The sequence below is a fragment of the Anopheles bellator genome, chromosome 1 (genome assembly GCF_943735745.2).
Source record: "Anopheles bellator chromosome 1, idAnoBellAS_SP24_06.2, whole genome shotgun sequence".
NCBI lineage: Eukaryota > Metazoa > Arthropoda > Insecta > Diptera > Culicidae > Anopheles > Anopheles bellator.
Genome location: NC_071285.1, coordinates 19,819,403 through 19,832,875, shown reverse-complemented (window position 1 = coordinate 19,832,875; position 13,473 = coordinate 19,819,403). Strand labels below are relative to the sequence as shown.

General features: G+C 47.0%; 1 protein-coding gene across 1 annotated transcript in view; it reads right to left on the bottom strand.

Moving 5' to 3' along the window:
- Positions 1-12,228, bottom strand: part of LOC131216059 (adenylate cyclase type 2) — a 26,112-nt gene extending 13,884 nt beyond the window's left edge. The window contains exons 1-2 of the mRNA XM_058210458.1: positions 12,100-12,228; positions 9,249-9,508 (exon numbers count right to left, since the gene is read on the bottom strand). Of these exons, the coding sequence (XP_058066441.1) occupies positions 9,249-9,339 (91 nt within the window). The 5' untranslated portion in view covers positions 9,340-9,508; positions 12,100-12,228. The remainder of the gene's footprint in view (positions 1-9,248; positions 9,509-12,099) is intronic.
- Between the last annotated feature and the right edge of the window lie 1,245 nt (positions 12,229-13,473).

Sequence of the window (13,473 nt, the reverse complement as noted above, 5' to 3'; positions counted from 1 at the left end):
TCCCTTCTCTAGAGTGTCGTGTTATTGACCTTCTTTGACCAGACTGTAGCCGGTTTTGCGACAAGCCAAGTAGAATCAAATCCAGTTTTATGCGATTTATGCAGAACCGTGCGAGTTTATTTTCAGCAACATTGGTTCCAATTTACTTGACTGTTGAATGATTTATGCGATTGCGATCAAGTGAATTGCGGTGCGCTGATGTGACGGGAACGTCGGATATCTTTTCTGTTGATCGTTTTTGGGGTATGAAGTCATAATTGGACACTTTCCAAGATCTCTGTCGGTATGTTGAGGTTAACGAAGTTCAAACACGTGTTCCGTGTAGAAGGTTCTACATTCGCGAACCACATATTAAGGAATCATTCTTAGAATGTTTTTAAATCAATAATTGTATATCAACATATTAACATAATAATGTTGGCGAGTGTCATTGCATAACTTTGTTTGGCTAACAAGCACCGTAAAAAATGAGTAAAGTTATTTTAGGTTCAAATTTACCGCAACTACCGGGTCCGGATTCTTGGACGTTAGTACACGTAATGAAGCAAAAACAAAAGTTAAAACGGTTTGCGAAACAGGTGCATACCTTTAACTTCTTGCTTCCGACCGAAGATCTGACCCGACTGCTACTGCTGTTTGCGTACGGTAAAAAGTCAAACAGCTGCGAGTCTATTTGCCCTCGTCATTGAAGCCTAAACGGTCACGGTGAAGAAGGCGTACTTAGCAAAAACTTAAACAGCAGTCAAGATTTTCCGGAAACCGTTGGGCGTTGGAGGAAAATGAAACGAAATTTGCCAACGGCCCACAAAAGGTACGAAGTGGATGCTTCATAGAGTCGCGCTCCCGTCTTAGCAAAGGACTCGCGGCGCGCTGCCAGGATCAGCAGGATATTTTATCTGCACAATCGTTCCGGCAACAGGCGCCTGAGTGTGACGGTGAAGGAAGAGAGTGAGCTGCGCACACTTTGTCTCTGAAGACACCTGAGGACACGTGCCTACGGTACGGTACCACTCTCGGTAGCATCTTCGTCCTTGCTAAATCATTAGCAAATCTCAAGAGCCAACGCGCTAATGTTCAGTTCCTCACCAAACAATATGCAAATAAATCCTATTTACCAAGCACTGGTTAGAGTGCAGATTATAGTGTCAAGTTATCCTCAGCATGAGCCCCGGACGGTCGTATGGTGTGCACGGTATACTTGCTTAGGAGCAGAAGTGGTAGAAAAGCCATTCGATTATCTCTAGCCTCGTAGAAAAATAGATCCGTTGTCGATAAATTTGTCGAAGAAATCCTGTTTCACCACGCCACCGAAAGGTCTTTGCGTGAGTTTCGCGCAAATCTGCGGGGTTCTTTTATTGCTTGACTGCGCCCTGACTGCCAAATGCCTTCCGGTGCGTGAAAAGGACTCACGCTGGGGCAACGCGTAAAAAGGCGAATCGAATGGGTTTGTCGCAGTAAGAATAAGGTAGCGGCAACGACAAGAATGATGCCCGGAGATGTTTCTTTTTATCCCCGATGGAATTTGAATTTATTACAGCATAACCCAAACTTTACGCGCGTGCTACATGTGCTGACGCTTTTGCGGCGGAGTCATAGAAGCCGTAACTAATGGCCTTTCGCCTTCGGCACAAATAAGTGGAAGCTCTTAATGCTTTCCAGTAATTGACGACTTTCGAAAGAGAAATTAAATTCCCGAATCCTTCCATACCCGTGGGTCGTTCCGGATCGGGCTGGGAAGCGTGTCGAAAAGGAAAGGTTTAAGTAAAAATGTGATGAACAAGTTGGACACACGTTCACAACAGTTGATACACGAGAATCTGCCTTGGGCCAAATCGCGAACGGGAAAGTTTTCAGATTTTTTTATTTAATTTTAAACCTGTCGCTCTCTGTTCTTAACTTTGCCTCAATTTCCCGGAAGGGGAGCATCCAGGTGCAATGTTTTGTTTCGTACGTCCCGAATGTGTGAGCAAAGCATAATCAAGGGCAAAGTTTTCGAAGCCAAATGGCGCAAGAAGGATTCAGCGTGGCATCGTGCGAGATATTTTCTTCGCAGGTCGTCAGAAACATTTCCTTCATTATTCATGCTCACCTGTGTTAGATTGATACAGAGTGGCAAAAATTAATATTCGGGAAGACAGCGATGAGACGTGCCTGAAAAAAAATGTGCCCGTAAAAGACTTGCCGTAACATTGGAAGAAAATCCTAATTTATGCAATTGATGATGATAATAATAATACTAGACGGCGCTGCAGTAAAGTGGAAATGTTTCTAAAACGATGCTATGAAATCAGATTGCCAGACTCGTAGTTTTTATTCGGTTCTCTATGACACTTCCCGGAACTAATACATCTTTAAAATATTCTACTAAGTCCACTATCACACAAAACAGTGTAAACAATAATGCTTAAATTCACTAGCCTTGCACTAGCTTTCAAGTGCTTCTCGGCCATTTCGATCCAACAATACGTTTTTGGCTTTTCAATCTTCAAGCACAACCACTTTACTCACACTTTAATTTGCGAAGCATCGACCAGGGTACCATTGAAGACCCGCGAGACCTATAAGGACCATTTCTTGACCTTCGCTTTCGCTTGGTTGCGTAAGATTATACTCTAACCCCATTACGTCGACAACCCGTGTCAGATAAACACTCCTCAGAAGATGAGCAAACCAGTGGGTATATCATAAAACAAACATTTTTCGTAAAAAACATCTTACCAAAGTTTTAAAGCTATGAAAGGAATGCTTCGATAACGGTTGACGACCAAGCAAAGAATCAATGAGCAGATGAGCAACAAGCAACAATCTGTATGGATTAGAGGCACATTTTGTTTAAATATAGCTCCCCACGAACCAACGAACCAGGTTCATAATTTCACCATGCGCGGCCAGTCCATCATGGCGCTGTGCGGAAGTAACGAAGAAAATATTCGGAAGAAAGCAGAAGGCAATTGCGAATAATTGGCTTCCGCGTTTCGCGCACGCCGGCCAAAATGGTCGCATAATTAGATGTAAATTGGGACTCTCAAAATAATATATTGCTTCGCCGTTCGCCGGGCCGGGCCGGGCCCTGAGGCCACCGGGTAACCACACCAAAATGGGGAGCATCCTTGATCTGCGAATCGTTATGCAAATTTGGCCTTATCGGTTTGGGGGCTGAATTTTCGGGGGCATTAGGGTGGTTACACCTTGGACCTTGGAGCAAAAACTGGCCACTTTTCAGGGTGCCCATAAATTAATTAGTGTTACAACCCACACCTGGCTTTCAGAAACAGCCAGAAAGTGTAGAGACAATCATGTTCCTGTAGCAAGCAGCAGCCTTTTGTGGGTTCAGAATAAAAATTGACAGAAAAAGGGGTTAGAATTGACGACGAATTGTATGAACCTGCTATGGTGTCCTTTTCTTCGTCATCGTCCTCATTGGGCTCCAAATCCAATTTATCCATCGTCATGTTATTTATTTTCCGTTTGCTGCCTGCCGTTTGTTAAGCTGCCGAACAGTGGTTTTTTCCACAGGGACACAGATTATTTTCTTCGCGGCTTTGTGGGGATTAAATGGCAACACGTGCACAAGATTTCCACTTCAACGCTTTAATTTTGGCACAAAACTTGATCGTACACTTTGAACATTGCACGGTTTCTGCTGTTGTGAGAAGATAGAGCGGTACGTAAAGATCCGTTGATTCCCTGATGGTATTTGATTGTATCATGATTTGATCACTAATTTCACTACAAACACCTTAAACGGAAGCTTGTTCCAATTCTACTATAAATTTAGTGTAGCTCATAAAACATTTTCACAGTTCCACTCGTGAGTCATTTTTGATGGCTTATTTTACACTTGTGGTGAACTTGTCGTTTGCACAAAGACAAATAATTGTTTGCATATCTTGTTGTTTAAAACTATTTCCCCCAATTTTTCTTCATCTAAGAAACTGACACAAATATCTAATCTACTGGTAGTGCTTGCATGACGTTGGGGACGTATTAGTTTGGTGTGCAATTCCTTGTGGCACCGAAATTGTTTTCAGCAATTGATCATTGTAATTTAATCATCGGCCATATTTATTATTTTTAACTCATTCGCAATGTTCGCACAGTGTTCTCCACATGTGAGAGAGCAAAATGTTAAAAAAAACCGAACAGCGAAAACACATCTTTCTTTCACTCTCTTCGTGGACTTGTATCCCCCGAAAACGTCGATGGGTCGTCGGTCGTCGAAGGTGACATTTGAATTCGAAACGTGCCTACGTCAACACGCACCCGGCACCGCTAATTGTAGAAACCAATTGGTGGAAATTGGCAATTGTTCACCGCGCACTGGTCAATGTTTGAAGGGCACCGGTAATTGTGATCCATCACCTAATTATCCTATCCGCACGGAGACGGACGGACAGGACGGCAATTATTCACTTCTCACCAGCTCACGCGCGGTGCGAACGATTGTCACGAAACGCAACGGCACTTGAAATCGTGATCCGCTTGCGGGCGACGGTTTGCGTTCCCTTCCCGAACGTGGTATATTTAAATATTCATTAAACACACTGTTATTGATAGATTTTTATTCGAGCAGAGGCTCCATCAACACGGCACGGCACCGACGGATGGTTCATTTGCATCTGGAGTTCGGTTCTATCTGTTGCCGCTTCACAACGTGTGCTTCATTGGCACTTGGTCCCGGTGACACACGAGAGTGAGAACGTTGTTGGCTATAAATACCCACTTAGCATGGAACGGAGCAATCGAGCAAAAAAACTGCGCGCCGTCTGTCCACGCCGAGAAGCCCCTGATGGACCAACCCTCCCTTGGGTGGCGGGGTGATGGTCTTGTGTTCTCACTGCCCCCACGACACGGCCAGGGAGCAAGGCAAGGCACATCCCCGGATGCTCGGAAGCAACCAGTATGACGATATGACACTCTACACCACTGACCACCTGGCGCAACACCTCGGAAATGGGCACCGGAATTTAACGATGCACTCCGGTCCGGTTACCGATTACCAACAGCAACACACTTGGTTACTTCCCCCGGAACTTCACCTTCGCGTCGTCACCGGGACGTCTCCGTGGCACTCCGTTTTCGCGTCACCGCCGTGTGTTTCGCGTCCGAGAGAACCGCAGCGTGGGGCAATCCGATACCGACTGAACCGTTTCCGGCGCGGGAAGCACAACTTTTATGCGAGGTCGGTCGGAAAAACCCGAACCCGTGCCAGGTGAGACACAGACCCCCCGAGAGAGAGAGAGCAAGAGAGTGGGGCCGATTGGCCGATTTCGGAAGAACTGTTGCTGCGTCCTCGTCGGAGTCGAGTTCGAAAATCGGGCTCCAACTTACCGCGACCGCCGGTTCGGATCTTCGAAATAGTTCGCCTGCGCAGTACGAAGTCGAAGAGCCGGAGCACGGCAGCAGCACCACCGCATCGCCACCGGCTGTTTGCGGTTCGCCAGGTGGCCAGGGACTACAAGTGGTGAGGGGGGAGGATGCAGCAACTTCAGCGCGCCAAACACGTGCTTCGTGCAGGGGCTCAGGGCCAGGGCCTGAACCGATTGGCTGCCATTTGAAGCGTTCCGGTTTTCGCGACAGGATAAACAAACGTCGCGTATGCTGGGGAACTACCGCAACTTTCCGCAAGGGTTCAGTGGCTGGCTGGGGCCAGCTGGGTCGCTAGTCTGTAGGCCAGGGTCAGCGTCGGACGCCGGTAGGTTTCATTCACAACCAGCGCTGCCAAGCAACGGTCGCGGGCCACACAAGGTTCGAAGGCTGATCGATACGTCAGCGGCCCAGCTGATGTCTGGGATTCCGTCGACTCCACGCCAGCCCCGGGCTGGAAAAATGCTTCCCGTGTGATTGAGAGCTTGTTGCGCCTGTTGCTGCTTGGACATCGATTTTATCCTTTGCGTGGTCGGACGGAGCCACAAACAAACCACTCGACAGCCGCGGGCGGTTGGAAATATGAGCCAAGGACGAGGGGCTCCTTCGAGGCACGAGCGTCGGTGATGGATTTATGGGCGAAAGAAGGTGGCGAAAGTTCTGCAATGTTTACCCCTCATTTCGTTAATGAATGAACCCTCAACCACCATCCGGGAAATGAGTTAATGATCCGAGCGTCTTCCGGGATGCCAGGAACGCCAAGTTGCCAACAATGTGTGCTCGGTGGGCGATGTGGCGTAGAAGCGGTGGTGCCGTGGACTAATTTGCATGGGATCGGCGTAATGCGTCTTGGGGCAGAAAGCCTCCATGATGAAAAACCAATATAGTGTCTCGGCTGTTGGTGGTTGGAAATAAGGCGAGTCAATGTATGCAAGACATAGGCGTGTGACAGAACAGTTTCCCAAAGCCTGATCGATGCCGCTTGTTTTATATTAAACTCCAGAACCGCTAACGACCTGTGGAGCTCCATTTTTCAAAAGCACGATGCTGTCACTCATAGACCTAATTTGTAGACCTAACAATACTAACTACAACGTTAGCTGTGTGCTGGCGTTCAAATGACATAACTTGCTTTCGCGCTCCTTACTACAATCCTCGTGTTTTATTTTGCAGCAGATTGTTTTGATTAAGTTCCATAATCCAATTAAACTAAGCTGGGTCTTTTCACATACACCAAGGTTCACTAATCACCCACAACGTTCTCAACGATTGGCTGGTCTGGACAACGATGTGAACAGCGCAAAACCTTAATGTCATCATTCCCGGGGTACTGCATGACCGGCTTGTGCACTATTCTGTTGTAGGGCCAAATCTTCACCTTCAAGACTTGTTCCATCGTAAACGATTTTTTCGTTCATCAAGTTTTGGTTAGCTTTCGAGTAACCACAGTCAGAGAAGGTGATTAGCTTGCCAGATTTATTGGAAAAATGCAACCCTAGACCATAATGCCTTTATAATTGGCTTCCTAATTTGGATTAAGTACGCCTCTAAAAGTCCAACTCTACCAAACTCTTGTTGAGTCATATCAACAATACATCAGTCCAGGACCAGTTCCTTTGTCCAGAATTAGACAGCTTTCAAAGCATGCCGATGGTAAAAAATCGATTTTTTTTTTCAAAAGTTCTTACTTTTGTACAGTTTTTGAAAACAAGGTCAAATTCGCATGCATCATTTAGACTACGTCTACGGATGACGTGCACAAAACGGACTTTTTTACTTTCAAATTGAAGTTTTTGTTGAATGGTTTTGGCGGATCGAAAAGGGTTCATTGTGTTGAAGATCAGCATTAGTACGATGAGCACGACCTTCATTTTCGTAACCCTAATTACTTGGCCAACCAATTATTGCATTATCGTTGGTTGTTTCCCCATTTTAACTAATATTTATGACCCTTTGACGTTCTCGGTTAACTTGCAATATTTTAGGGATCTGGGCATTTTACAAGCTAAGAAACAAGCCAATGTCTTACGTATTATTCGTCGCGCATTTCTCACCCCAAATTTGATTAGCAAAACAGTGTTAGATTTCACAAACCGAAATTCAAACTAAACTGAACATAATTTTTTAACCTTCATTTCAATGATGCGAAAAATAGCACAAATATTGTTGTTATAACTTTATCGATATTTTTGATTGATTTTTGCCTGATCAAAGAAAATGTTTTACATTCGTATTTCATGCAATCTATTGGTTTCTTAACCTGAATATAAATTGCAATTTTGGAACAAAGATAATAACAACATTTTGTGTGTTCTACTAATTTAAGTTCTGCTAAACGGGTTCAAGCGTCCGATGGAAGTGCATTATTAATGGACAAAAATAATTCATCAGATCAACACAAGTTTTGTTTTTTTCCCAATTGGATATTTATCGGGGTGTTTTTTGCCCCGAAGCATAACACAGAGGACGCTATCCAAATTGTGACACCGTCGTAATTTTGAACAGTTTCTGGCCGTAATTTTGAACGCTTGGTGAAGAGTGAAGGTGAAGTAAAAGGTAAAGAATAGAAGAAGAAAAACAAACTTTAGATTCCAACAGCCAATTTTTGAATAATTCTATTGTGCGAAGTCCTTTCGTGGCTTAAATATTTTCAACGTATTCCAGTCCATCAGACCAGAGAAAATTGTTGCACATTTTCAAATACATTTACATTAATTTCTGATTCCACTGTTGATGGTTTTTCTAAGCAAACTTTTCGCTTATCTGATTCACTGACTTCACAGTCAGCTTCGCACCGTTCTGCAAGCTCTCATTGAACGTGTCTCTTGAGCAGTAAAATATGCGCAGCATCTGTGCATTAAAACGTGCATTGTTGGGACATTATCGTGTCGCTAGTTTCAAGCCCGGAGGTACCGGGTTACTTTTTACTGCATCACGCGAACCGGAATACCGAGTGCGTTCGAAAGAAAGTATGTCGCGATGTTGGTGTTTACGGGCTGCTTGCGGCTTTCATAATATCATTTTCGCAGTACATAACACACGAGGCCGTTTAAGGCCGAATCGGGTGGCCTTCGCCGAGCGCCCACCGCCACCATCATCCATCACAACTCAGCAACTGGTAGCTAATTAAGGTCTTATCTATGCAAATGAGCCCACATCCCCCACGAGTATGAGACTGGTGCACGGCCAGCCAGCCACCCATTGGCAATATTTTAGCATCCGCATCCAGCGCGGGAAGAAGATTACGTAACGCGGCAGGACGCCTCTACGGACCTTGCTGCTGTATCACGTATCTTTTCTTTCAGCCAGCCTTCGCCGAGAGCAGCGCCTTCGCTAATTGAATCAGTGCCGGCACTGAAGGTGAGCCTAAGAGAGCAGAGCACTTGGCTGCACTTTGGTGCAGCCCTGGCAATCATCATACTTCGCTTAGAGGGCTCATTGCCCGACCCGGGCAAACCACGGCAGAGTTCAGCCGTCTTTTGTTGTCAACGCCGCGGCCAAGGTGGTTCGTGACATAATCAAGTTTCTCTTGGGATGGATGCATGGATGAGCGGGAAGTGCAGTCTTGAAGTAAAGGATATCAAGACACCCTTTAGCCCGCTCTCGCCGAGTAACCGGCAGCCGGTTAGTCCATTAGTGTAATGACTTTATTTATGAGGCAATTGATTTATGCAAATTTTAAGTGGCTTTCCTGAAGCTGCTGGTAAACCAAATTTTGCTTTGTCCCATTCGAAACTTTCATCCGGCCTGTCAGCTGCCGATAAATTAACGAGTAAGAGTATGGAGTAATATTTTATGTTCACATAAAATGGCTCCTGATCATTGCTGACCAAGTTCGGCACAAAATAAACACTAATTTGTTGCGAACACAATTTATTTACCTGATAGAATGTCATCCTCGATCCGTTCCTGCATCGTCCGCGAATAGCCGTCAAATGCCATGCTGGTGGTTCTGCTTATCTCGTACAGCATAACGAATCCGATATCGCCCCGGTTCTAATCACTTTAGCAGCCCGCAGAGAGTCTTGGGTAAACACTTCGAACCGTTCTCCGCTTGATTGAGTGGCTATGTTCAACATATCTTTCGGCAAATCACTGCCGTCGCCGACGCCGTGTTACTGGTTCAGCCTGAGAACACTATCTGCGTGTCAGGGTAAACAGTGAAGCGAAGTGTACCAATCGTGCTGTGTTTGCTTTACATAATTGTCTGTCTCGCACAATAGACTCTGGTGACATGGCCGTATGGCAGGCAGTATGCCCTGTGCCCAGATCGTGTGAGAAAGCAAATCGTATTGATATGATGCTAAGACATTCAATATCGATCGGTACGCTTATGGGCACATGTCATGCCCAAATTGAGCCAGATAAAATGCTTAAAATTCGTTACATCGTTAGCAGCACCCAATCTTGGGGAGCAAAGCGCTTAATGCTGCGGGCACGTTGCAAGGCCCTTTTGAAGAGTGTAGATAAAGTTTAGGCTCTCGGCTATATTGATTCCTTGCTGCACCGGATTTATCTTGTAGCCAATATCAAATTTGGTGTCAGGTGTGCTTCATTTTATTTACCACCGCCCGCAGCGAACGTGCAAAGTTCGCTGCTGTTGTGTAATTGGGCATATGCGGTTTACACGCAACGCGCACCGGTTTACACGTATTTGAAAAAAAAGTTTAATTTATCAGCAACCATGATAAGATTTGCGGCCAATTGATTACGTACGAAACGCGGTTGTGGTCAGTGTTTTAAGCGTTGCGCAAAAATGAACATTGAACGATACACGAGTTTGTTGAAGAATCATATGCTTAAGAATTCGTAAAAAAATGTCGAATTTCACAAAATTGTAATCGCGGGACACGGGGACGTTCCGCGAAATTTCCGTCGGCTGGATAATCCTGTTCAGGTTGCGAAGAAAGCGGCTGAACCGTAACGAAGACCCTGAACGAACGAGACCGCCATTTCGTGGTGGACCGATTTTCCGATCCGAAGCCGATTAATGACGGGGTGGTCCATGAGAAGGTCCACGTTTTTTGCCATTTGTTAAAAATAAATACCTTCGCTGGAACCGGGCAGGGCGGGATTATTTCAACAGACCATGAATGTTCCGCTAGACCACCAATTACTGGGGCAGCTGTGGTTGTGGAGAGTTATGCTAAAACCCGGTCCACATTTAAAGCAGCTTCTTCGCAGTCGCGCCTGGAGAAAAATGCGCGCCCTCGTAAACCGCCGCATGACGTCCGTCCGCGAATGGCGGCCACACGAAAATAGATTCCCAAGGCGGCCGGACGGCGGACTCACTCCTAATACGCCCGGCCCATGATAAGCGACCGGCCGGCTCGTATGTGCGTCGTTCTTGTTTTGGTTTCGGAATTGAAAAATGACAGTACATTTTTCAGGATTTTTTAGAGAATTCTTCGATCTCTTGCCGATGGCCGATAGATTAGCAACAGCTGCGAAAACGATCTGCTTGGCTTGAGGTTTGCTTTTCAACATCTTCACCAGTTATTGAACAGGCTTGAACGGGGCAGCTTTAATGTGAAGGACGTAGCAGGATTAGGTGACCATTTTAGAAAAAACAATCACGACGACGATCCGTATTTAGGATGGGATCAAAACACGTTCCAAGAAGAGTTTTACAATTTCAAGTGCAAGGATCCTCACATACGAAGCACTTCACCGGCAGCATCGAATTAATCCACGCAAACGAGACGGGACTGTTGAAAGCCGCGGTCCCAACCGGGCCACCCAAACACAAACAAACAGACAAACAAACAAACATCAACCCAACTCTAGGAGCGAAGGAGGATTCGTCACTTGGCAGCAAACACGGCGTCTTCGCACGTCATCAGGCGGCGGCATTCTATAAATGGGCACGGCGCCGACCGCCGTTACGCATACGCACGCACGCGGGCCGCGCATTCTAGCGCAATGGTTTAGCATAAACATTTCCGGCCACACACGCGGACCGATCGCGGCTGATGAGCGATTATCACATCCACTGCGCGCGAAGGTCGGCCAGGTTTGCTGGCCGCACGCCGATAAACGGATGAACGCGGATCACTTTCGCGGATGCGACGGTTCATTAGCAGATCGGGGCGCGGATCTCCTTCTTCAGTCGCCAATACTTACGACGTCCACCGATGCGCACTAATCCCCTTCCGAAATTCGTGTACTCTCTGTTATGGTTTGGCCGCCGGCTTGTTTGGCCGCGAGTCCGGACTCACTTGGCACAAACACGGACACACACGGTAAGACACCACCCCGCCGTTTATCTCTCTACTTGGTAAGGATTATTAATTTTTATTTATCTTTCCTCGTTTAGCCGCCTCACGACACCTCACGAAAATAAACTCGAACGGGTCTCCAAAATGGTGTCCATGGCCATGGCGACCGTAACGATCGTTAAAAGGCTGCCAAACGTGCATTAGAACGCGCCATTGCCATTGAAGGAGGGGCTCGGCCGCTAAGAGGACGCTAATCACGATCACCGCGGGGCGGTAAAAACGGCCTGTTCAAAGGCTCAAATGCAGAGATCCGGTTTCTACATTTGTGTGGGGTTTGGGCTCATCATTAGGCTCGCAAATCCCTCCGAACAACCCTTCGGAAGTTGATCAGAAGATGAGGACCCCGACACCCCGACTAAGTATTCGGTTTGGCACTTCAACTGTAAAGCGTGGCTAATCTTCCTGTCTTCAATCAGGTATCTGCCGACAGAGCCGCTGCTATCGAAACACGCACTTGTGGGCGGCACATCTCTCCAACAACGTTGCAATCGGCTCGAGTGTCCAGTCACCGGCCCCCAATTGCGTCAAAAGCCCGACCAACAAATCTCGCACTGGGGCTTCGCACGGCATCACAAACACTTGGCGGCGGCTTCTTGGTTCATTATCGACACCGGTCTGCTAATCCGTGTTCCGATGCCGCGGCCGCGGTCACGAGAACCGACCGAGCGTGCGCCGCGTGACTTCGAACTACCATTCTCGCACGAAGAAGTCCGGAAACGTTTAAACTATTGCGAACGATGATGCGGAGATGCGTCCTTCAGTCCAAATGAACCACGCGAGAAACGATCTCCGGCCCGATCAAGCGGCGAGGATTAGCTGCGGCACTGACCCCGAACGTCGGTAAAACCGCTGGGTGAAGGCATCGGATCTCGGAGCTGGTCGCGCGGTTACTGACTACTTCTGAGCCGCGACAACGCGTTCGCGTTCGCGATAGGAGTGCGCATGCGGTGGCTAGTTAGTGCGTCGCGGGCTGGTGTGTGTTCGATTAGTTTACAGTGAGCTACCCTTTTTAGGCAACGCCGCTCACGAAGCCGCTTATCATACTGGGTTTTATGTTCAACACGTTCCCGCTGGACAGCTCTGTCTAGAAGACACCCCGAACGATCTTTGGCGTCGTGAGGAAGTAATATTATTCAAGGCCCTGCCCGGATGTCGAAATAAGCTTGCCATTAGTGTATCGGTAATGGACCATAAATGCACTACATCATAAGCAATTGGCATTGCCTTTTTGCGCTACGCCACTGTACCCACGCTGGGACCGACGAGATGGGTTTTTGCACGCGCCCAAGGCAGAGCATTATCGCGTTTATGTCGACAACAAACACAAGAGGAAGACAACAACAAAAAAACAGCGCGAAGCACGCGAGAGAGATGTTCGCAGATAAGAGTGTGAATAAATTGCACCGAAAATTGCTCACGACCCACCCACACACACGGCCGAAACGGAACAGCGTTAGTGTTTGGGCCCCAAACGGTGTGTGACACGCGGCCATCGCTTAAGACAAGTTGAAACACGCGAACAGCTGCATGTTTTCGCGGAACGGATTTGCGATTCGGTGCAGTGCGATGCCAACTTGCCCATTCGTTGATCATGATCGCGGTGATGATGATCTGGAACTGTGAGGGAAGATATATGGATGATCATCGTGAACACTGGTTGAATATTATTAAGTACCTGCACCTGTCATAAGGAGTGTAGTACACCGTTCCGTGGGTGGGTAGCATCAACTGCTGGCCGCGCCCCTAGCGGACCTAGTTTTACGCTGGCCTGCGCTGCGATAATGAATTATGGACTGCGGTCCACGTTGTGGTGAGCCATGGTCAATAT